This window comes from Xiphophorus maculatus, chromosome 16, assembly GCF_002775205.1.
Source record: "Xiphophorus maculatus strain JP 163 A chromosome 16, X_maculatus-5.0-male, whole genome shotgun sequence".
NCBI classification, from domain to species: domain Eukaryota; kingdom Metazoa; phylum Chordata; class Actinopteri; order Cyprinodontiformes; family Poeciliidae; genus Xiphophorus; species Xiphophorus maculatus.
In genome coordinates this window covers 12687191-12709756 of record NC_036458.1, presented here as the reverse complement: position 1 = coordinate 12709756, position 22566 = coordinate 12687191, and the positions used below count along the sequence as shown (strand labels likewise).

Below are 22566 nucleotides of genomic sequence, written 5' to 3'. Positions count from 1 at the left end.
GTGATTTTAAATTACAGCAGATTATCAAAACTGTGCACCATGGTAACATGTTATACAAAACTTCGCCTTTCAATTCTGTTATATTCTTGGCTTCTAAACCAACTGATTCATGTCAACAGGCACTCTGGGTTTATTTGTGCTGTTTTACATTTGTAAAAGTCTACACTTTTGAGCATAACTGCTAACTGTTCAAGTTGACAGTGAATTTATGAAAACCTCAAAGTCATAAAATACTATCATGGCTACAAGTGAAACAAAGAATAGAAAGGACAACAAAACAAAGAGTAAAAACAAGTTGCCAACTTGCTGCTTCATAAGTTATTATTGTAAAAAGATAATATGCTTGGGAAAACCACTTTAATTCTCTCCATGAGCAACCCTAAGTTTTGTTTCCAGAGTTAGCTGATGTCTTCAAATACATTAATGTAATTTTTATTATCATTTTTGTCAGATAGTACCTGTGCAAGATATTATATCTCATGGCCATTTGATCAAAACTGCAGAACAATCAAATAAATTTATTTAGCCATTTTCCATCTGTGTGTCTGTTCCATCCACCCATCCTCTTATGTTGCAGGAGAAATCATACCTTTTACAGATCTAGCATTCCCAACATTCCCCTGTAGTTTCTTTCCAGTGGTTTATATGTTTTGATATAGATATTATATTGTACTATTATAACATAAGTATGATTCCAGATTCACAAGCTGCTTCAGAACAAGAAAGAACATCTAAAAATCCTACTGCATGTTTACCCAAAACTTTCAAAAGGAATTCCTGTATGAATGATATTAATGGTATATGCTAACTATGCCTTTTAGAGAAAGCAAACAAGACAGCTAGTCAAATAAAATCAATTTTTTGCATGGCTTCATGAGATGATGTCAACTGCATTACATGGCTTGGCATTGCAAACAGATTTGTGTATATTAAAACCCGATGCCTTATCGTCTTTTGCTAGGTACTTTTCTTGTTGGGCCCGTAATCTGCCATGTCAAGCACTCAACAACGTAGTTTTTTAAACTGTCCGGACTCATCGCATGTTGCAGCCCAGTCGAGGCTCCTTCAGAGGCAGTGACAGGCAATCAGAGGCACGCTTGCCAGCGCCAAGGGAGCATTGAAGACTGTCAGCTGATGAAAGAAAGGAAAAACTGTGTTTTGGGTTTGGTCCGTGTGGGCTCTAGCCAACAGGAAAGCGCCAGTGTTTTCCTCTCCATGGGGCATAATGGATTCTCTCCGCCAATGAAATCCTATTCCAGCTGGGACAGATGTAAACATGATGAGAAGACGGCTAAAGAGAGGAGGAATATGAAAGAATACAAGCAGATGATGAAGAACGGAGGGATTGGTGAGGCTTGCCAGCTTTATGTTAAAAAACAAATGGAAATAATTCTTGGCTTCGAACTAGCCTCTAGACCACTGCTATATCAGTGTATGCAACATGATCATGTTGCCCAGAGAGGTTACTACATCAACCAAAAACATAATGCAATACAAGCAGACAGGGCCCTGCCCCAATCATCAATGTATCACTTCCTTGGCTAATTCTGGCAATGCCCAGCTCCTCGGCCTGAGTCTTCAACACTCAAGCAGCATTGACAGGTAGTGGTCACCAGGTTAAAACAATGGCACTAATACATATTTAAAAGAAAGTCAAAGTTTCATCCATCAAAACTCATTCAAAGTTGGCGTACACTGGGCTAAGAAAGACTTTGTACCTTCTCTCATTGTCATCCAAGTGAGCAAACAACACATTCTTTGAGATGGCCTTGGCCAAGGCAGTCATGGTCTTGTAGTCCTTAGGAATCACCTGCATAGACAAAGACATAATTGCAGTTAAGTGGGCAGCAACAACAAAGCACAGGTGAAACCATGAAACAAACCAGGGCAAACTGACTTCAAAAGCTGACCAAGATGAGTAATTAAAGAGCAGCACATTGGCAAACCCTAAAAGACATATCCCACACATGCATCCGAGTATTTTTGGGAATGCCCATCTGCTCAGTCATAACACTAAAAGTCACAGATCTTAAAAAAAAATTCACAAGAGACCTGAAATCATTCATAAAGCATGCATTTTTTTTGGTCCCAGATTCTGCGGCACATGTTCAGGCAAAGGGGGGAACAGCAACATCTGAAGCCACAAAAAAGCAGCTGAACACAGAGTTCTGTGTTTATGGTATCTAACATATGCCAATTAGAAAAATTCTATAGAGAGCACAAATAATATTGAAAACATAAAAAGGAAGAAAGTTTTATAAACCCAGTGTCTTTCTAAAAGACCAAAGAGATGTAGACTAGTGTATAAGTATGTGTATTTGCCTTTCATTCTAGGAAAGAGGAGGGGTTAGGCTGTAATTAAGTTAAGGCAACAGATGTCTCCACATGAAGACAACCACACTGCACAGTGTACAATATGCACACAAGTGCACACATAGCCACATCACACACAAATGAAGGAATACTACATTTGTATCATCTGTAGGACTACAAATATGACTATACAGCAGCCAGAAAGAGAAAGATGCTGGATTGAGGAGGGACACAAATTTTTCGGTTGGATTTTATATGCAGGAGATTATTAATTATGAGGATGCTGGGGCTGTAGATATCCAGGACAAGGCTTTTGCTCACCAAGATACATAGTTTTCGGACCAAAAGTGGCATCCACAGAACTCCCTGCAGGAATCAGCAGTGAACCTCTCATGTTACGTGCGGTAGAAGAAATAAGACTGAGGCAGTTTTTTTCTGTAACTGTGTGAAGCCTTGATGATGCATATTTCTCTTGCTTAAATTAGCAATTGAGCTTCCCCTGCTAGTGAAAAAAACAGGGAGAGAAATGATAAGACAGGATATAAATATATGATAATTGCAATGAGCCAAAAAGCGCTGTTTTACCGACTAAATCATCCCTGTTCTGGTGTATTTTCTTAGATGTGATAAATCCTGTGTTTAGCGACTGTGAAAGGATGTTGCACCACAGTCAATGTTCAACCATTTTTATCTTTGGCCACAGCAAAGTGCTGTGTGTTGAAAGCAGTATTCATTCTATACTGTTGCATGGTGCACACAATACAAATGAAAGACTTTCTGGGTGCAGAGCCACGTGGAGCCACTTGTGGTCTGAAAACTTCACTAGTCCACAGAAGCATAGCTCCTTTCTAGAGCCACTTGTGTCCTCTGCATTAACAGTGTTAGTTTTTGTGATGCAGCTTGAGGCTCCCAGTGGACATCACTAAAGAGCTTCTGCAGAACTTGTAGCAGAAGAATCTGAAGGATATACATTTCTAATATTCAAATATAACTACACAATTTAAACATTAACTGGAATGTGTGTTTATTTGAGCTAATGTTGGATTAGCTTTTGTCTTTTTTTCTGTCTAAATGGGCCAAATAACTTCCATTTAATTGGCTGATTTGCTATTTGTGTAAACAGACACTTCAACAAGTATAGTTGATAAAGTGGCTGGTGTGTGTACATCACACCCATGTATGTGCAGGTAGAAACCAATAAGGTTCAACTCTAGACTGCTGCTTTTCCTGCTTGGTGAGCACTTTGTCCCCTCCAAGCGACAGGTCTATTTTATATTAACCTACAACAAAAGTTTTTTTTTTCATCATCAGAAATGTTCAACCTATTCTGGTTTTATCAATGAGACACGCAGTCTGAGCTGCTCAGTCTGAAACCCCGACTGAGTGGAATCTCGACATTTTAAGACAATCTGCTTTTTATGGCAAAACCATTTTAATCAGATGAGCAGAGTTGCTGATTGTTAAAAACCAACATGGAGTTTCACACTGGATCTGGCTTCATGTTCTAATTTAATTTTGATTAACTTTCCTCTGACGGGCTTGTTGTGTAAGTTAAAGACATGCAATAAATTGTCTATAAACGCCACTGATGTGGTTTTGTGTATTGTGTGTTGAGGTATACATTTGTGAGAATGTGAGTCTATAAATGGGAAAAGAGGGGCGTAGAAAATACACGAGCTGAAGATAAAGGCGGGGCTTTCACAGCAGCACAGGCTCTGCCAGCAAGACACCTTAGACCGAGAACTGCTAATGCATGTCAGTGCAGACACACACCTCTCTCTCTCTTTCTCTCACACACACCCCCCCACACGCCCACACACAATGTGCACTTCCTGCAATTACTATGTGGTGATGTCGGCTTATGCTGTAATGTCATTATCTCACAATTCATGTCAGGTTAATTACAATTTAGAAAGTATAGGACTGATGCAACGTCTACGTTTCACTGTGCATATGTGTAGGTGAAAGAAAGTGTGTGAGACGTGAGTAAACATAAAATATAATTTCTGCAAAAAGTACAAACTACAAAAGCCTCAATGAAAATGTGGACATATAATACTGAGAAAGTCCTAATATGTCTTTCATTTGTGTGTGTGTGTGTGTGTGTGTGTGTGTGTGTGTGTGTGTGTGTGTGTGTGTGTGTGTGTGTGTGTGTGTGTGTGCGTGTGTGTGTGTGTGTGTGTGGGTGTGTGTGTGTGTGTGTGTGTTCGCTAAGGCTGTTGTAAACAAATATTTTAGTAATTAATAAAACTTAATTTAATGAAGCTTCAAGGCATATACATTTTTCTCTGGGAATTTTAATAATTTAGGTACTCGAATCATTCGAGGAATCGTTACAACCCTAGTGTTCATGTGTAACTAGAAGATCAAAATACAAGTACAATTGTTTTAGAACAGCCCTATTAATTATGACAGCACATCTTAATTTACTTGGGGCAAAAGCCTTTTGATTAAAATGCATTTTAGCTTTAGCTACAATTTAGCCATAGACTAATATCCAATTTTCACCTAGCCAGATATCTGGGAAAACAAATAAATTTTTATACATTTTGGCCTTTTATCCACATAAAAACCAATATCACTAGAGATTATTATTAAGACCATCGCTGAGCAAAGGGAAGTTTTAAGAAAACTCTATATCTATGTTTGCATGTGTACATGGAAAAATGGAGAATTGGGGTACCATGCATTTCAGTCTACGACAAATAACGTACCAATATATCCACACGCTTGCTCCTGATTGACATCGTTGTTTTATTAACTTTATATTGAAATACACTATTTAAAATTAGTTCAATCTATATATATCTGTCCACACAACTGAACCTCCTGGTGCCATGCTTAAATGATTGACTAATATAGGTTTTAGCTTTGTGCTACACCTCCCCCTATCCATTTGGCATGTTTAAAACAACGCTCGGGGTGGATTTGGGTGGGTTAATGTAGATGAAAACTTTTCTGAAACCAATCCGTGTGCAAAGCTGTTTTCTTTGGTGGCTGTTTTTTTGTTTTTAGAAAGACCTGGGTACGTGTGTACAAGGCCCTCCATCATTTCTGTATCATTTTATTCATAGAAAAATCTCTGCTATTTTCATCATAGTTCTAGACATACTCCATCAGTTTTTATTCCCCTTTCAAATACTGTCACATAACATCCTAAACATTTTAGTTTAGGACTCAGCTCAGATTCAGCTGAGTAACATATTTCTGAAATCAGATGGATTTGTCATGCAGTGTGCCTGCTCTAATTGTGCACAAACCTGAATATTGCTGTTCACAAATACTCTCCAACCAATCTTGAGCTATTTTGCAAGTTGTGAAGATGTGTACCCCAAAATATCTGCAGCTGTACCTACTTTAAATAGTGGTGATTATAAAGGTATGACACACTTTTCAGTTTTTTTTATTTGTAAAAAATAAATACATACATAAGTAACATGCTCACAATCACTAATTATGCATTACTTTTTGTTAGTCTATCCACTAAAAAGTCACATAAAATCAAAATAAAATCCATTAAAGTTTGTGGCTGTAAAGTGTCTTGCAAAATAGGCATCAAGGCACTGTAGCTGCATTGTTATGCAAGTGCTGACAATGTGATGCAAATGTAAACGGTCATAAAAATAGTGATTATGAAATGCAGATACAGTCTCAGTGTTGGTCCCGCAAATTTGTTCAGTAGAACATTCACCATCTGTGCAAATAAATTCACCGATGTGTCCAATTCTGTTCGGTGACGGCTTTCATAAATTTTACCGATTCTTCATCTACTGCCATTCTGCTCTTTTTGTCCATCAAGATGGCAAGTTGGAGGTTTTGAGCTGATGTGTAATCTGACCTTGCGTACGTAGCTGACAGCATCCTCCTCGGTGTACACTTCCGCGCTGACTCCTCCCCTGCGGCAGCGGGCCTTGACGACCGGGTTCGGAGGAGGAGGAGAAACCTCATCGTCGTGAGAGTCTGACTGGCTGTTAGATTTCTGTCGTGCCATGATCTGCTTGCATTCTTCCTGTAAAATGAAAGACATAAAGATGTTAAGCAGCCACCATCTTCAGTGCCTGAACAGGAAAAGAAAATGCAAGCAGGCATCGTCCCACTTTAAGATAAAGAACAACAGGTAGCGAAGACATCAGAGGAGACCCAGGAGGCATGAGGCTGGCTGTGCTTCCAAACCCTGAACACAGCGGGTGATGAGTTATTGACTACTTTCTTGATTAAACCATTAGCATACGAACTCAATTAAGGCACTGTAGCATTGACAAAATGAGAGTGCTTCAAGAGTGGGATAATACCTTCTGCAAAAGCAAAACAATAAACTGACCGCAGCTATCACATTACAAGTGAAATTTAAAGGAGAAAAGAGCAAAACTTTTAATGCCATAAATTGGAATTTTTTCTGACAATAGTGTAAGTGTACCATCTATTTGCAGTTGCTTGTTCAATCTTTATTTATATAGCTGAGTAAGCAATCTCAGCTATTATTTGTGCCTCCAGGCCAGTAGATGGCTCCAGAGAGTATTTGACTTCTCACACATGGCATATATGTTAAAACTTCAGAGTTTCATAGCTAGGTTTGTGTAGAATAACCTTACTTTTAAACATGCTTTTATGGTTTCTGGACATCATATTTGGAGCTTGATTTAAAATCAAGATTTAGTTAGGATTCAGAACAACTGAAGGGCTGAACAATATGGCTGAAAAACATCAAGATATAAGCATTTCATATCAGTCGATATCAATAACTATTGACTGGTTTTTGTTTTAAATATCCGAAATCTTACCAAACTGGTGCCGTTACCTGTACTCTTTCCCTCAGTTTCTACTGCATGCTGTTGATGTTCATTTTTAAGCAATTAAGAATAACAGTGCGAAAACCTTAAAGTGCTGTGCCAGTTACTCAACAGGTTGTTGCTAGGTAACCAAAATGCAAGTGAGTTAGTTACTCACTTTCATCGTTGTTAGTTAGAAAGGTTAGTAGTACATGGTGAGCGATATTGCTAACTGAAAGTGGGGCCCCTGAACACATTCTGCTAAGGCCCTGTGTAATCTTGGTACGGCTCTGTTCTTTACAACTCAGGCAGGCAAGCCTTAAAACTAAATAATCTGGTAAAAACTATCACAGCAAAGCTGATGTAATTAAAAACTTCATAGACAACAGAGAGCGCTACAGTAGGAAGAAAAACACATTTTCCAAAGTGAGAACAAACGTTAATCTTTGGTCAACAAAATATGGAGATGTGTTGGAAGGGAACGAATAACTGATGAATATGGTCGGGCAAAATCCATGCCCCATTTTGTCTTTTGTCAAGATTCCTATCAACAAACTCAGAAGCCCGTTTTACCCTGAATGTGGCTATATTTCTGATCATGGCTCATGTTCTTTTTGAAAGAGAAATTTAGAGCAACTGCTGTGTCCAAACCATGGGAAACTGCCTTTTCAAGCAGGGAATCTTTTTTTCTAATTTTAGCTTTTTATAAAACTATCCTTAAATAATAAATAAGTTTAACTGAGCTTAGCTGAACCTTATTAAAATAGAGTCAACAACATTTGTGATTTTACTGTAAGCAATCACAGACAATGACTGAATAAATATATAAGTAGAAATATTTCTTCATCTGTAAGGTAATTGTAACATATTTTTATGCAGAACTGGGCAAAAGTCTCCTTTCATTCCTGACATCTCATTGCAGTCATATGTTATATAAATACTTAAATTTTTTCCTGTATGCATAACATGTACTGTGAGTTATACTATGGTCTGGTTCATCGGTTCTTCGGGCTTCCTGTTGGCTTTTCAAAGGTTTTATTTCAGTTTTAGCTGATTATCACAAACTGTAACATTAATCAGTTTTCATCGCTTTATGAATAATATTATTATTTGAATTTAGTAACATGATAAATTGTTTATAGTTTTGAAGGCTACAAACAGCAAGACGTGCAAGATGTGAGGAACAAACATGTTAAAAAGCTCTGTGATTTGCTTGATCTTTAGTAGCTGAAATATTCTGGTTATTCAGAATTTTTTACAGCATGGTACTCAAGTTACATCTCAGTGCTTAACATTTTTGGCCTGGTAGCCATTAAAACCACGACACACCTTATCTATAACTGTGATGAAACGGTAGCATTTTACTAAAGGTTCTCACACCATGACTACTACAAAGTACCCATTCCTTTCATGAGTATCTACCTAACCAATTAATTAAGTTTAAAAACCATCAATTTGTTGAATTTGACTTCTTGCTATTATGAATGATGCATTCTTACCATTTCCAAAACACTTCTATCCAATTTTATGCCTCATTCACACACAATCTTACTGTTCAACATAGGCAGAGGAGCGGAAGGAAAGAAATAGAGAGGAAACAGACAACTTATGTAAGTTTGAAAACACCACAAGAGATTAAACCAGAAAAAGGCCCTTTTTAGATCTGTGTTTAAATTCTCTACAAAATGTCCCAGTTAGAAAGTCAACAAGGAATTCATTAGCTTGCACTGTGACCCAGTCTATGAAATAGTACACAACTAATGAATTAATCACAGAATCGCTCAGTTTCACTGCCTGTCCTGTCTGAATTTAAGTGTTACTCCTCCCAGATTTACACTTACAAACACGAATCAGAGAGGCAAGCAAAAATACTCCCAAGCACACACTTTCACGTGCTTCTTGCTTACGCACAATCATGAACCTGAGAGAACACAGCCTGCAGTATGAGAGGACAATAACACAACTCTCTCTCGCCAACACATGCACAGGCAGACTGCAGAGGGAGACGGTGGACACACAAATACTGTTAAATTAGGACGACAACATCTGCAATCAGGAAACTTACTGCATCCGTAGAGGGGTTAATTTAAGAAAAAAAACATGCATGAAAACATGAATCTTTCAGCTTCACATTCACAAGCACTCGCTGGAACTATTCTAAACATGTTTATCTAGTGATAAAACCCAGGTAGCAAACTCCAGGTTAGGTTTGTCTTCAGAGGTATTTACCATGGCATGTAGGGCCCCCGGTCAGGCCTGCTGTGTGTCCCCCAGCAGCATCAAGACTCACTGTGCGTTCATGGGAATCAGCACACATGGATTTCCATCTCATACACACCTGACACACATGCCACAGTGCATCAGCATCTTCCCGTTAAAAGCACAGGCAAGCAACAATAATCCAAGCTGGCTGCTTGAGACGAAGAGACAAAGAGAGACGGAGAGCCTCCGGTCCCCACGGCGATGAAAATCTGATCACAGCAAAAAAAGAGCCCGACTTCCCATCGCTGCTGCAGCACAACTCTGTGTCGCTTGTTTTCTGCCCTCTGTCTGGCTCTCTCGCTCTCGCACTCACACTCAGGTGGCGCAGTGAGCGGGCTCTTCTTGCTGCCCTCCGTCACTATGACAACTGGGTGCTGGAGGAGTCTGATCGGGAAGACACAGCAGCTCGGAGATGCGCTCACGTTCGCACACGCACAAGTTCTTCTGACGCCTGGTCTGCAAAATATCTCTGGTCCAAGTGAGTCAGTTAGCAGAACGGGAAACGTCACTTTTCCTCGGCACGCACTTCTGTTCGGACCAAATGTGCGTCTGTATGTTGAGCGCCACATTCTCTCACTTCCGAATCTCCTCTTTATGCCAGAAACTTCTTTCTGACCTGCGGATTGATTTCTACTACAACCTTTCCTTTCAGATCAGATGGTCCAATAGTACAGATAGTTATCCACCAACACTCTAAATTTCATTTACTTTCACCAGTTATTGGTAGGTCAAGTAAAACAAACAGAAATTATATTTTGCTATTTTTCCTGGCTCAGTACTGGAAACTTTTCACAGAATAAAGAACTGATCAGAAAAAGGTCTAATTTTGAACATTTCAGATTAGAGATGCATTTCAATGGATTGGATTAGAATAGCTTTGCAAGACTGTATTTTATAACTTCCTCACACAGACTGATATGTTTCATTATGCATTTTCTGTTATTTTTTATGATTATGGCTTGCAGCTAAGGAAAACCCAAAATTCAGTTTCTTTAATAAGCACATTATTGGGTATGAAGGTTTTAATCTTCCCCTTGAAAACACATTAATAAGAAATGTACTGGTACTTGTGACAGTGTGGGCTGGAAAACATAATCAGCATCTCTAAACCTATCAGTAGAGAGAAGCATGAAGGGCTCTTAACTTCCTGGATTGCAGATATTCTATCAAGGGGGCTGTTATGCATTTATTGTTTATGCTGCTTTTTCTATAACATTTTTTCCTTCCAATTAACCTTCCATTATTGTGCTTGGATACAGCAATCTGTCACAAGCATGATACTTCAATTGTGACCTTTTGTGGTTTACCCTCAACGACCGTCAGCTGGACAACTGTGAAGTCAGCAGTCTTCAGTATGATTGTGTCGGGCATAACATAACGTTTCTGAATTAAAAATACTTTTATTGATTTAATGTAATATTAAATATTAATTGGTTTAATTCTAATATTCACCCATAAGCATCTAAATTACAAGAAATAAATTACTGAAATAATTGAACTTTTTAATGGTATTCTAATTAATTGAGATTCACCTATATGCTCTGATGCATATAGGTGAATCTCAACCTGCCCCACATGTCAGACGTCCTTTTAAAGCCGATGACTGATTTAATCTGTGAATTAAAGCAAAAATTTCCTCAAATATGTTGGTATGAGTTACAGAATATTGGAGCAAGCAGTCAACTCCTCAAAGAAAGCCAAAAATCAGTATCAGACGGGAAGAGCTGATGTGTCAGTAGGCTACTAAGTCATTTTAGAGCAAATAATATGAACAGCGAGGTAAAAAATGACAATCTGTGTAGGTTTTGCTGCTGCTTTCATAAGAAGAGCAGCACTACAGTGTTAATATCATCCCTTCGGTTCTGCTTCGTTTTCAGCTAAAAGAAACAGCGCCATTGCCCTACATTAGGCTCTCTCCTTTCGTCTGTACTCTGCTCTTCCTGCGTCATCATCTGCAGCTGCGTGCCAGACAAGAGAGGACGGGGCTAGAAGAAAGACGTTAGGCGACAGAGGAAATAAGCACAACCAGTGCTAAATAATAAAATAAAAACTCTCTTAAAAGTGGGCTTCCAATTAGCAAGAAAGCATAAAATACAAACCCAACTCCTCACACAATCACTCTAAAAAGTCACTCTTGTTAAAACCATCATCTTTTCCATTTAAAACTAATTCATGGATGATGAGGCTTATTAAAATTAATATATTCTGCTCTGTTCGTTCCCTGAATCAATTTGCACCCAACAGACATAAACAAAAGTTATGTCTGACTCATTTTAAAAGCCGCGACTAACAATTAATAATCAGCACGAGGACCCTACATGCACAAGAACAAAAGCATTCAAATCATCAACACAGATTAGTTAGCACTGGCCATAAATATTTGAAAACACAAGTCACTCTAAAAAGTTAATTTCTGATCAGAGAGGGGGGAAAAAAAGTACACAACCCTAAGTGGTTACCTTCCGTTTACCTCCTCCAGTGTCATCCACAGTTTCACTCTGGGACTGCTGGAGTTGAAAGTATGTGAGTGAACCAAAAACAAAAACTCACACACACACACACACACACACACCATCACATGCAGTTAATGAAGCATGCAGGGGCTGATCCACCGGCAGAGCTAACAGTCTACTCATCACTCTGTTCCACACCATTACAGCACCACAATGGGCTGAATTTTCACTGCTGCGTTGGCTCTGACAGCGCTGATGATGTTCGTTTTGTTCGGTCTTTCAGTTCACAACGAACTTGTCTCCCTGTGTAGTATATGTATATCAAATTTAAAAAATTAGTTTTCAAATTACCTATATCTGAAATCTGCTGACAGGCATAAGTGGACTAAATAGAAAGAAAACAACAAATCGGCTCAATAAGAGCTGATTTTCCTCCACTGCACAGGTCTACTGAGAAAACAATACAAATTACTTTTTGAAAAAACAAATGAGTCTAAAAAATCCCAGGAGAAATCACTGCTGGTTTTGAACATTGTTTACCTTTTTTGGCTGCCATTTGTTTCTATAATCAGTTTTGCACAATTCTTCTGTCTCACAGAAAGCAGAAACTAACAGAAGAAAAATGGCAGGAGGCAATGGACAGATGAGAAAAGACAAAGAAGGACCACCATGGAGACAGAAGCCGAGGGGTCCTGTATAACTTTAGGGGCCTTCAGGTGAGCCATGGAAGAGGATGTTTGGCTTCGGGTCACTGCGTGGAACCAGAGGTAATTTCACAAACTACTCTGCTCAAAGTGCAGTGGTGAGTGTGGATACATTGCTTCACTGAGTACTATAACTTAGAAAGTCCTTTTGGGTAAAATACTGATTATTTTGATCTTAACCTTACCTCACAATTGTACATCAGGGGCACTAAAACCATCTGAAACTGTATTCCCACCCATTGCACGGTTTCATATTTCGGTACATTACAGCCCCATACTTCAGCATATTTTATTATGATTTTATGGGATGAACCAACACAAAGTGTGGCATAATCCCAGAGTGGAAGAAAAATATTACATTGTTTTTTTTTATTTTGTGCATTTGTACTTAGCACCTTTTCATTCTCACTCTCTCTAAATAAAAGTCAGCACCACTACTTAGCTATTTGGCTTTTTTTTCACAAATGCACACCTACATTGAGTCCATCTACTGTATGTATAATGCAATGTAAATGCAGCTGTTCTGTGAAGTCTTCAAAGGTTTGTTAGAGAACATTGGTGAACAAACTGCATCATGAAGACCAAGGAACCAACTTTAAATTTCTTGAGGAAAAAATGTAGCAAAAAGTTGCTCTTGTCGATGAGATCAAAATTACTTCCTACATCCAAAGAATTTATAAAATAAACTATGTGTTACATTATTGTTCTTCTACTTCACAAGCCTATAGCAGTTTGCAATGGTATATCACATAAAACCCTATGGAATATATTAAAGTTTGTGGTTGTTCCTTGGTAAAATTCAAGTATTTTATTTTTTTATTAAAAAAAGAAAAAAACAGCAACAAAAATAGATAGTTGATACAACACTTTCCAGAATTTCCAGATCAGCTGCCTTTAAAGGGACAGGTTGATTTGTTATGATAGGTTCTTGGTGATGGCAGAATGGCTGCCAGCCCTAGGCATCTTCTCATTATACTGAAAAAGTGATGACAGCAGCTGATTGACTGACACAACGAAGGAATCCATCTAATGCAATCTCACAAGCAGTCTTAATGCAGCAGAGTTGCCACTCGACATGATGCATTATGCAGAAAAATTACTTTTCTTCTCCCTTCTCTTCAGCTCACTTGGCAAAATTTCACTTCTGTTTACTGAATCTGATTGTAGTTCATATTTTAGCATAATTTTTGCACACATTAAATGGATGGGTGGCAATTATCATTACATATCAATTAAAAGGCAAAATTTATTTTTTTAATATTTATACTAAGAAAATATGAACTATTCTCTATTTGTTTCGTTTTTTCTTCCCATGACTTAAAGTGTTGTGTATTCCTAATGATCCCATAATCGTAAATTTGTTTCATACTTTCCTCCCAGCACTATATATGTTAAATCTTCATCAACCATTTTCCCATCTCTCTGCCTTCAGCATTTCAAAACTTGTCTTTCTCCATTTTACTTTCTCTTTACTTTTAACTTACGTGAGTAAAACTGCAACTTATTTTGTCTCAAATCAAGACAGAAAGAAACACATTTGAAATCTGTTTCAATTGAGTAAGGCTCTAAATTAATTAGTTGTAACTTACACAAGCACTGACGAGAGACACGCTTTGTCCTGTTTTAACCTCTACACCTGCTTCAGAATACATTTCAAATTACAGTGTATATAGTGTGCTGGCCAGATTTATTGGTGACCCAAGTGAATATGAATAAAAAGTTCTAATTTGAATCTTTTATTGATTAGGCTGTCTTTTCTTCAACTCGTCTCATTGGTTTTTTCCAGGATTTGGGTCTGGTGGCTCAGATGATCACAGAATGAGGTTCGATTTGTGTCTAGTGAATCAATTCTGTGTTGATTCACTCATATGTTTCAGAGCATTGTCCTCAAGAATGGCCCAAAGAAGACTTTACTGGTTAATAAAAATGTAACTTAAAGAGTTTATTATGCATCATAGTATGGTTCCAAGTACCTTTCAAAGGTCCCCAGCATCACGGATCCGCCACTGAACTTATTCTCAACCGTATTTGGCATGAATTTCTTTCCTACAACATTATCTTTTACATCACACCAGAAACTTTTGGGGTGTTTGTTGCTAAAACGATTGGTGTAGACGGTTTTTTTTGTTTTTCTTCCCCCAAAATACACAATCCCACTCAAGCAAACTCCACATGTTTACATTTGTGGACAGAAAAGGATTTTACCAGGCATTCCTCACAAACAATTGCTGTGATTATAGAGACTTTGTGACTCCAAGAGGCTGCTTTAACAGTTCCCTAACACTGAGCTTTGGTGATTTTTTTCACATCACTCTCACTGTGTGAATTATGGGTCTTTCCCCTGTGTAGCTGCCAGGGACTAAAAGAAACAGGCTTTTGTTTCAGTTCGTATTTAAATCTGAGACACAAAAAGTCATGGGTTCCTCATTATGAGTTCCTGGAAATGTCAATAACCTTAAAAAATGTAAGCATAAATGTAAAAAAAAATGCTTTGACTATATTTATCGTAAAGGGTTTGTGTTAGGAATATTAGAAAAAAAACTATCATTTCTCAACATAACATTTTCTCCTAACCGAATGAATGGACTCAAATTGAAGTTTGGCAATTTCTTCATTTCTAGTGTGAGATTCTGATTTTATTTTAGGCTTTATACACATGTTTTAAACTATGAACAATAAATGTGGTTCTCTCTGTATTAGAGTCATAGCTTTCAAAGACCTCATCTTATCAGAAAGACACAAAGTGTTCTTCATTATAAATCTTAATAATGATGTAAATCAATATTTCTCATGCACAACCCAAACACCACTAAGATCCCAGAAGGAAACTATAAAACCTGCAGATGCCAAATGCCAGAAAACATCTGTAATGCAAGCTGCTCAATGGGCGACACATTCACAAACACCATTATAGTTTCAGCAGATGCAAACTGTTGCAATTACTGTTGTGCAATTTACATTTAACCATTCAATACAGATGGTGAGAGCAATTATCTATGCACAGATGAAATTTCTGTTAATCACTAATGTATCTCTTTAAAACTAATCCTGTCAGACCAGAATTCAGTTATGACAAAATCAAATATTGCTTTGTGTTTTTAGGCTAAACTGATTATGTCAAAAATTAGGGGCTTGCTTCTCCGCAGTCAGAGCCAGACAGAACACACTGAGCTGATAGACATGATGAGACCAGAACACCCATCTGAAGCCTCTATTGTATGCACAAAAGGCATCATTATCATGCATAAATGGGCAGGAAGAAAGGAACCAAGATGCCTGTCATTTACACATTTACTCTGTAGGCGTGTCAATGTACGAACGCAAAGGTTAAAAACAAAGTACCTACTGGGATGATTGCAATCAAGACAGAAATAGAAGAAAAATTAAGATAGAGAAAGAAAAAAACAATCATGTATATCAGTAAAATATGCATGAAGGAGAAGGTTTCTGAGAGTGGACAATGGAGAAATTAATCTTTTCAGGAGAAAAAAAGAAGTTGGGTTTGACAAAAGGACAGAAAGATTACACCCAGGCAATCTAATTTGCACACAGAGAACCCTGACCAGATTAGGGAATAAACTTTGTGAATACAGGATTGGTCTACAGTCTATCTATCCTCTCCTGTTGCCTAGGTTACCGCCTGTAGTGGGCGAGGAGTGCTGACAGAGGTGGCCCTGAGAGATGGAAGAATCATGCAATCATGAAAGGGAAAAAGTAAAAAGAAAGATTTTCAAAAAAAAAATTCTTATGTTGTATTTTGGAGTTGAAAGAAGCATCTTCCTAAGGTAAAAATCCAATAAAGTCCAACACCAAAAATTCTGGCAAAAGTTGAAAATTTAGCATTTTCTCTTAATTTCAGACTTGGTCCAAAGTTTGCACAAATAATCGAAAAAGATGAATCATAAAGATTATGATCTTGAAATAAAATACTGGTTATAAATCAGAGCTGAAGGAAAGAAAAACATTAAGCCTCTTAAAAAAAACAGGGACACAATGAAAGCGTGCATAGCCTGTTTCAGCTCCACCAGTGATTGGTCTCATAATATTAGCCCAGATTTGGACTGGTTGACTGCAATCAGGTTGGGCTTCTGTTGACCGTACAAGGCTAGAAAAGAGCAGTTTTTATTCCAACTATTTACAGTTCAATTAATTCAAACTGCACAATAGTAAGAACTCTGTTTCGTATTTAAACTAAAAAGAGAGTGCTGCAATCTTGCATCACTTACAACTTACTGTTAAAAGTCCTGTTGTGATAATATGGGTTCATGCATGGTGGCGCAGTTGGTGCAACTATTCCTTACTGCAAGAAGGCTCTGCATTTGAATCCTGCCCTGGAGGTTTTCTGAGTTTGCATGTTCTCCCTGTGCATATGTGGGTTTCCTCCCACAGTGCAAAAACACATATGACTCTCGTGTTAATTGGCTTCTCCATATTGCCCTTAGGTGTGAGTGTGTGCATCGTCGCTAAATACAGGAACAACGTTTCCAAGTTAGAAACAGTAGTCTAAAAAGTACAATAACATAAAAAAAATCAGGTTGATAACAATTATCGTGTACCAAAAAAAAAATCCTTTTGCACACACTGATATTGTGATGGCGATATATCCACAATATATTGGAAAACACAGGCTTTTTGTTGCCCATGACAAGGTTCTGGTATATTTCTGCCTGGATATTTGACCACTATTTTTGTTAGAATATGTAGAGTTCAACTTGTTTATTTTTTAGCACTGACCCATCTTTCAAATACATAATCCGAATTATCATTAATTCTGACAAGTAAACATCTCACTCAAAGTGCATATGCCACCTATCCTCATATCTTCCATCTTTATCTCTTTAAAAGGGGTGGCCACATATACAAAACAAGTTTATTAATGTGCTTTCCATTCAGTATTCCAATTCTGTACAGACCTGCAAACATGCAATATTTGGCAGACTAATATATATATGTATATATATAATATGCCATTCATTCACACTCTAATAATATAATTTTCCAGTTAAATGAAGATTGACTGTTTTAGATGTTCAGATCTGATTTAGATGATTATCAGAATCATTATGACAGAAAATAAAGAAATTGATCAAAAATATTTAACAATAACACATCCTGTTTTTCTAACACCATGCAACTTGACTTATGAGTGCATATTAACGTTCATATGTTATTGAGATTGTAGTGGTGAACCATGAATCCCATTAAAATTGATTACTTGAGATTTTCATATGATGATCTCTACCAAAATTATTAGTATTCATGCTGCCTCTCTGCTGATGCAGCATCGCAATCCCAAATAACAGCACAAGCAGTTGTTTACCACACTTTATTCTTTTTGACGTTAACTATTTGTGACCGTTCTGAATGCATTTTGAACACGAAGCTGCAGACCATGGAAACGAGAAAAACAAGTCTGCTCTAATTATTTTTAGTGAAATCAGTCCCCAAAGAAAGAGATACATGGGAAAAAAAGTGGAAAACGACAAAGAGGTAAAAATGCAATTGTTGCTAAAATCTGGTGCCTCTCATGATACCATATGCACACATCCCTGCAGTAAAGATGAGGAGCGGTACCACCTCGACCCACCCTGCAGATAATGCAGTCGGGAACTTTAATCCTTCTGCATCTGATTTTTCTGAATTACTTCCCTTGCTATCAGTTATGTTACAGCTACTGTACATCCGTGTATGTCGACCTAAACATTTTGAAGTATGCAATCTAAGATGTACATTTCAAAGTAAATAAACTCATGTTTGGGAGGAAAAGCTCTGATTTTCTATTGGCTGTATTAGAATGTAAAATGATTCATTAATTCTAATTTTAAGAATTGTTTTATCTTATTCGATTAATATTTTATTCCTATTAGGATCAGAGGCAATGTCACGCTGGGTTTGTTTGAGAGAATAGGCGGTGAATTAAAAAGGATTGGGGTTTTGATCTTCTGTAAGCCAAGAGCTAAGGGTCGTTAAGCGAAGCAAGCTGTTCCCCTGTTGGTTCCAAACACCAGCAAATCATCTAAAAAGATCTTGGTACTCAAAATCACCAAGAAGTCCCATTACTTGTCAGCAACAAGAAATGTACCACAGGGGTCACCACCTCTTCACCCACTTTGTGATTTATTTTCAGCTGATTCCAAAAATCTCTCTCCTCTCTGTAGGCTGTTAGCTTTTAATTAACGTGTCATCTCCATTGTTTCTCTGCTCTGATGTAGACGGGCTTACAGAAAGAAAGATACAAACAGTCCGCTGTCCGAGTCTGCGAGCAGGACACTGGCCTTTTATGGGAATCTCTGTTGCATCCACTAATGGGTTCTACTATTGTAGCAGAGAAAATAAAGGCTCTTTTATAATATTTCTTTTTATGTTTTGCTTTGGGTTTTTCTCTATCATCTCTTCTGCTACTGTGGAACTGAAAATGTCCTAACAAGGCACTAGAAAGACTCTGCTGCAATAGAGTAATCCAGCAAACAAAAACTGCTGAATAAATCATTGATGTACATTAATCATTGCAAGCATGCATAGCAAATAAAATCTGTCTAAACCTTTTACAAACTCAACCTAAAACACATCAAATTCCCACATTGCAAAGAAGAATCTTAAACTAAAGACCTTTTTTTGTTGTTTTCACTAACCTTCTCCAGCTTTTCAAAATGCTCCCGCAGGAACTTCATAGGACGCTCGGGCTTGGCAATGCAAAGGTTCACGATGCACTCTTTGAGGATCTGCTGGATGTTGTGCTTCTGCACAAAGATTTCACACCCCTTCAAACTCTCGTCTTCTTCCAGAGCTGAGGAGGAGGTGGCCATCTTATCTTTTATCTCTGTGGTAGTGAGATATAAACAGGGTGGACCGTGAGAGGAGGGGAGGCAAAGTAGGACAGAGGGGAGAAAGGAAAGCTGTAGCCAGCTTGGTGAAAGCAGGAAATACTGACGGAAGGGGCAAAAATGGAGAACTCATAAAGCACAAAAAGAGGAGAACAAAAAAAAAACAGAACAGCAGGAATCGATGTATAAAATTAATTGCAATAATTATGTTGAAAATAAAATTGTTGGCATCCTCCTGAATATGATTACTTCATCATCAGCAAGAGAGGCAGCACTGAATGTAACTAAAGAGCCTGATATGTGTTTTGAGTCTGTTGAACTTTCCAATTTATCAAAAATATTAGCTTCTTCCAAACATGCAACTTCCATGTTGGACCCTGTCCCAGCTAAAATAGTGTTCCCTTTGATTACTGTTTCCATTTTAGATATTATTCATCCATCTTTAGTAAATCAAAGAATTCCACAGGGTTTTCGGGTAGCTATCATTAAACCTTTATTTATTCACTCTGCTATGAATTGGCCCTAAATAATTAACATCAATTGAATTTAATTCTGTTACTCAAGATGGGCACAATTAATAGTAAACAACATCTGTAGATTGATCAGCATATACTTATGTATGCCTGGGCAGATGACGGCTTTTAAGGATCTGGGTTGTTTCAGCATGATAATGTCAAACTACAATGACCAAACATTAAAGCAGAATGTCTAATTCTATCTGTAATTCAATCTAAAAGGTTTAAAGCGCTATGGTCTGAAAAGCAATTGTTTTTAGAAAAAGAGTAGAAGTCATATGGCATTAGCAGGTTACCTAAATCACAGTTTTAAAAAGTTATGGTTTCTATTTTACATCATACCATTTCTTCAGCTAAAAGTAGGAAGGCACAATATATTGGCATTAGCATTGCTATTGGCCCATGTTGCTCATTTTATAACGTACTGTTAGTCCTATAAGTATAATTGAGCCAACAACATTCTATCCTGTTGCCATTCGTGGATGTGATTCAGGATAAAAGGGGGTTGGCCATGCGCTAATTTTTCAGGCATGTGTCAGTGTTAGTGATGCTGCGCAGGACTGTTGGGTGTTTAACTGAAGCGAGAAGCTATTTCAGCAGTGTGGTCATATTTCAGAGGCAAAAGGGCAGGAATACACTGATATCAAAAATAGATATCGGTCTAAATGTTTACATCAGTACATCCCTAGCTTAAAGTCCTTTTGAATGAGATACCATAGAAAGTGAGCTGGGAATTTCACTCGTCACTTGAGTAACACAGAGCTACACCTTCTCCTCCTAATGTTACGCACTGCAGGTCAGCTGGATGAAATATTGCTCCTTATGAAAGATATATAAAATTGGTTGTTTGGAAAAAATACACTATTATTCTGAGTGTAATAATCAATACTATATAAGCAACACGTTTTCTGCTTCAATTCATTTAAATTTGTTTCATTGAATTCTTCTTATGATAATTGTGTTATAGTTTCCTTTGTTTTGTATTTACTCCTTGATTATATTGTGCTTGTTGTTTTATCCCAGTTATATTTTATATAAGTATATAATCTTTTAAACAGACAATAATGGCACAAGGGATTTTATTATTTAATGAAGATACTTTGTAAATTATGATCTACAGGCTTTAAATTACTTGGGATTCTTTTCTAATTGTTTGTATTTACATTTCACCCCATTATCCAGCTTTTAATAGTAACATTCCAAAATAGATTTGCATAAATGATTATGTTTCAATCATAAACAGTTTCATTTTCTTCTAAATTTGGGTAATTGTATATTACTTAATTGTATTACGTTAAGATGCTGGACGTGTATCAACAGCTCTCATTGTCAGACTACAAATAGGGTAGATCAAATAACACGCTGAAGCATGGTATAGCTTGACAGTCCAGGAAGAGGAGCATAGATAACCACCTTGTTTCACTTCCTAAAAAGCATATCACGTTTACAATACGAGTATTATTGCATTATGCATCATCAGTTTATGACTTTGGTGATGACTCCTACAGTGTCTTTTTTTTTTGTCAGAGTGCATGGTGCAGCAGTGTCCATGAGTAGCAAATTAAATGCAAACAGTGTCGCTTGTGAGAGAAGTGAGCACCTGCTCATCCGCATTCAAAGGGAAGCTAACAGCTAGCATTACAGTGAGCCCCAAACCACAACGTAGGGGAATTACAGCGACTACAGACATCATAAAAGCAAAACAGCGACCCCATCCATTGTATAAAAAGCTATTTTATAAGCACGGTTCCGTCGGAGCTGTGGCGTGTGGTCCCTACCGTTTGTTTGTGGAGGACGCTCAGGTAGAAAACACCTGGGGTTGGCGGGTTGATGATGTACCGCTGTTTAGCTGGGATGCTGCTACTGCTGCTGTTGCTGCTCTGCCTCTCTCTCTCCTGTCCGCTCACTCTGCGTCAGTCTCCATGACGTCAATCTGTCATCCAGTCGACCGCAGCGTCTCTCTCGAGGACAGCGGCACCTGGCACGCGGCAACACAATCAGCACAAAGAGTGGGGAACGTCACAAAGACTTTAGTTAGATTTCAGCCATTTTAAATGTCTACCAGGGCTCATAAATAGAAAAACAAAGATCAAATTACTTCAATATTTTTTTACTCAGGTAAAAAGTAGTCACCCACAAATGACTAAATTAAGAGTAAAAATGTTTTGAGTAAATTGCTTACTAAATGGGTAACTGTTTGGTCATAAAATCAAATTTGTGAAAAATCAGACATACAAAAAGATTATAAAATTGGGTGCAAATTCTGTTACTTTAAAGAATGAAACAAACAAATTACTTTACATCACTACAAAATAATAATTGATGGAAAAGAGATCAACCTTTAATTTTTTTTGTCATATTAAAACTATTATAGATACAGTACTGTTTATTGTATATTGTTCTCTAAATGTAGGCTCCGCAGATAAAAATAACATATAAAAGAAATACGTTTTTTTACGAGAATTGAGAGAATATTCTCTAAAGGTAATCTGAAGTTTAGAAAATCTAACCACTGAGGGAACATTCCCTGTAATTTCCAAAGGTATTGTATGATGCTAATTTAACTGAGAGCTGACCATGCCATTTCTTCTTCAATTTGCTTATACGTTACACCTTAAATGATTAAATGTAGTTGAATTTCAAAAAGTAAAAAAGGCCTAAAGCAAATTTAGATTTGCTTTTTAGATTTTTAGATTTGCAATTTAGAAAATGCAAATTTATGTTGC

General features: G+C 37.5%; 1 protein-coding gene across 2 annotated transcripts in view; it reads right to left on the bottom strand.

Moving 5' to 3' along the window:
- The window catches only part of prkar1b (protein kinase cAMP-dependent type I regulatory subunit beta), a 67580-nt gene extending 45781 nt beyond the window's left edge, over positions 1 to 21799 (bottom strand). The window contains exons 1-4 of one of the 2 annotated variants that reach the window (XM_005809279.2): positions 21619 to 21799; positions 19134 to 19321; positions 6152 to 6322; positions 1719 to 1810 (exon numbers count right to left, since the gene is read on the bottom strand). In XM_005809279.2, the coding sequence (XP_005809336.1) occupies positions 1719 to 1810; positions 6152 to 6322; positions 19134 to 19307 (437 nt within the window). In that variant the 5' untranslated portion in view covers positions 19308 to 19321; positions 21619 to 21799. Of the gene's footprint in view, positions 1 to 1718; positions 1811 to 6151; positions 6323 to 9311; positions 9734 to 19133; positions 19322 to 21618 lie in introns of those variants that run through there. The other variant, XM_005809280.2, reaches the window with a different exon arrangement.
- Positions 21800 to 22566: the final 767 nt, after the last annotated feature.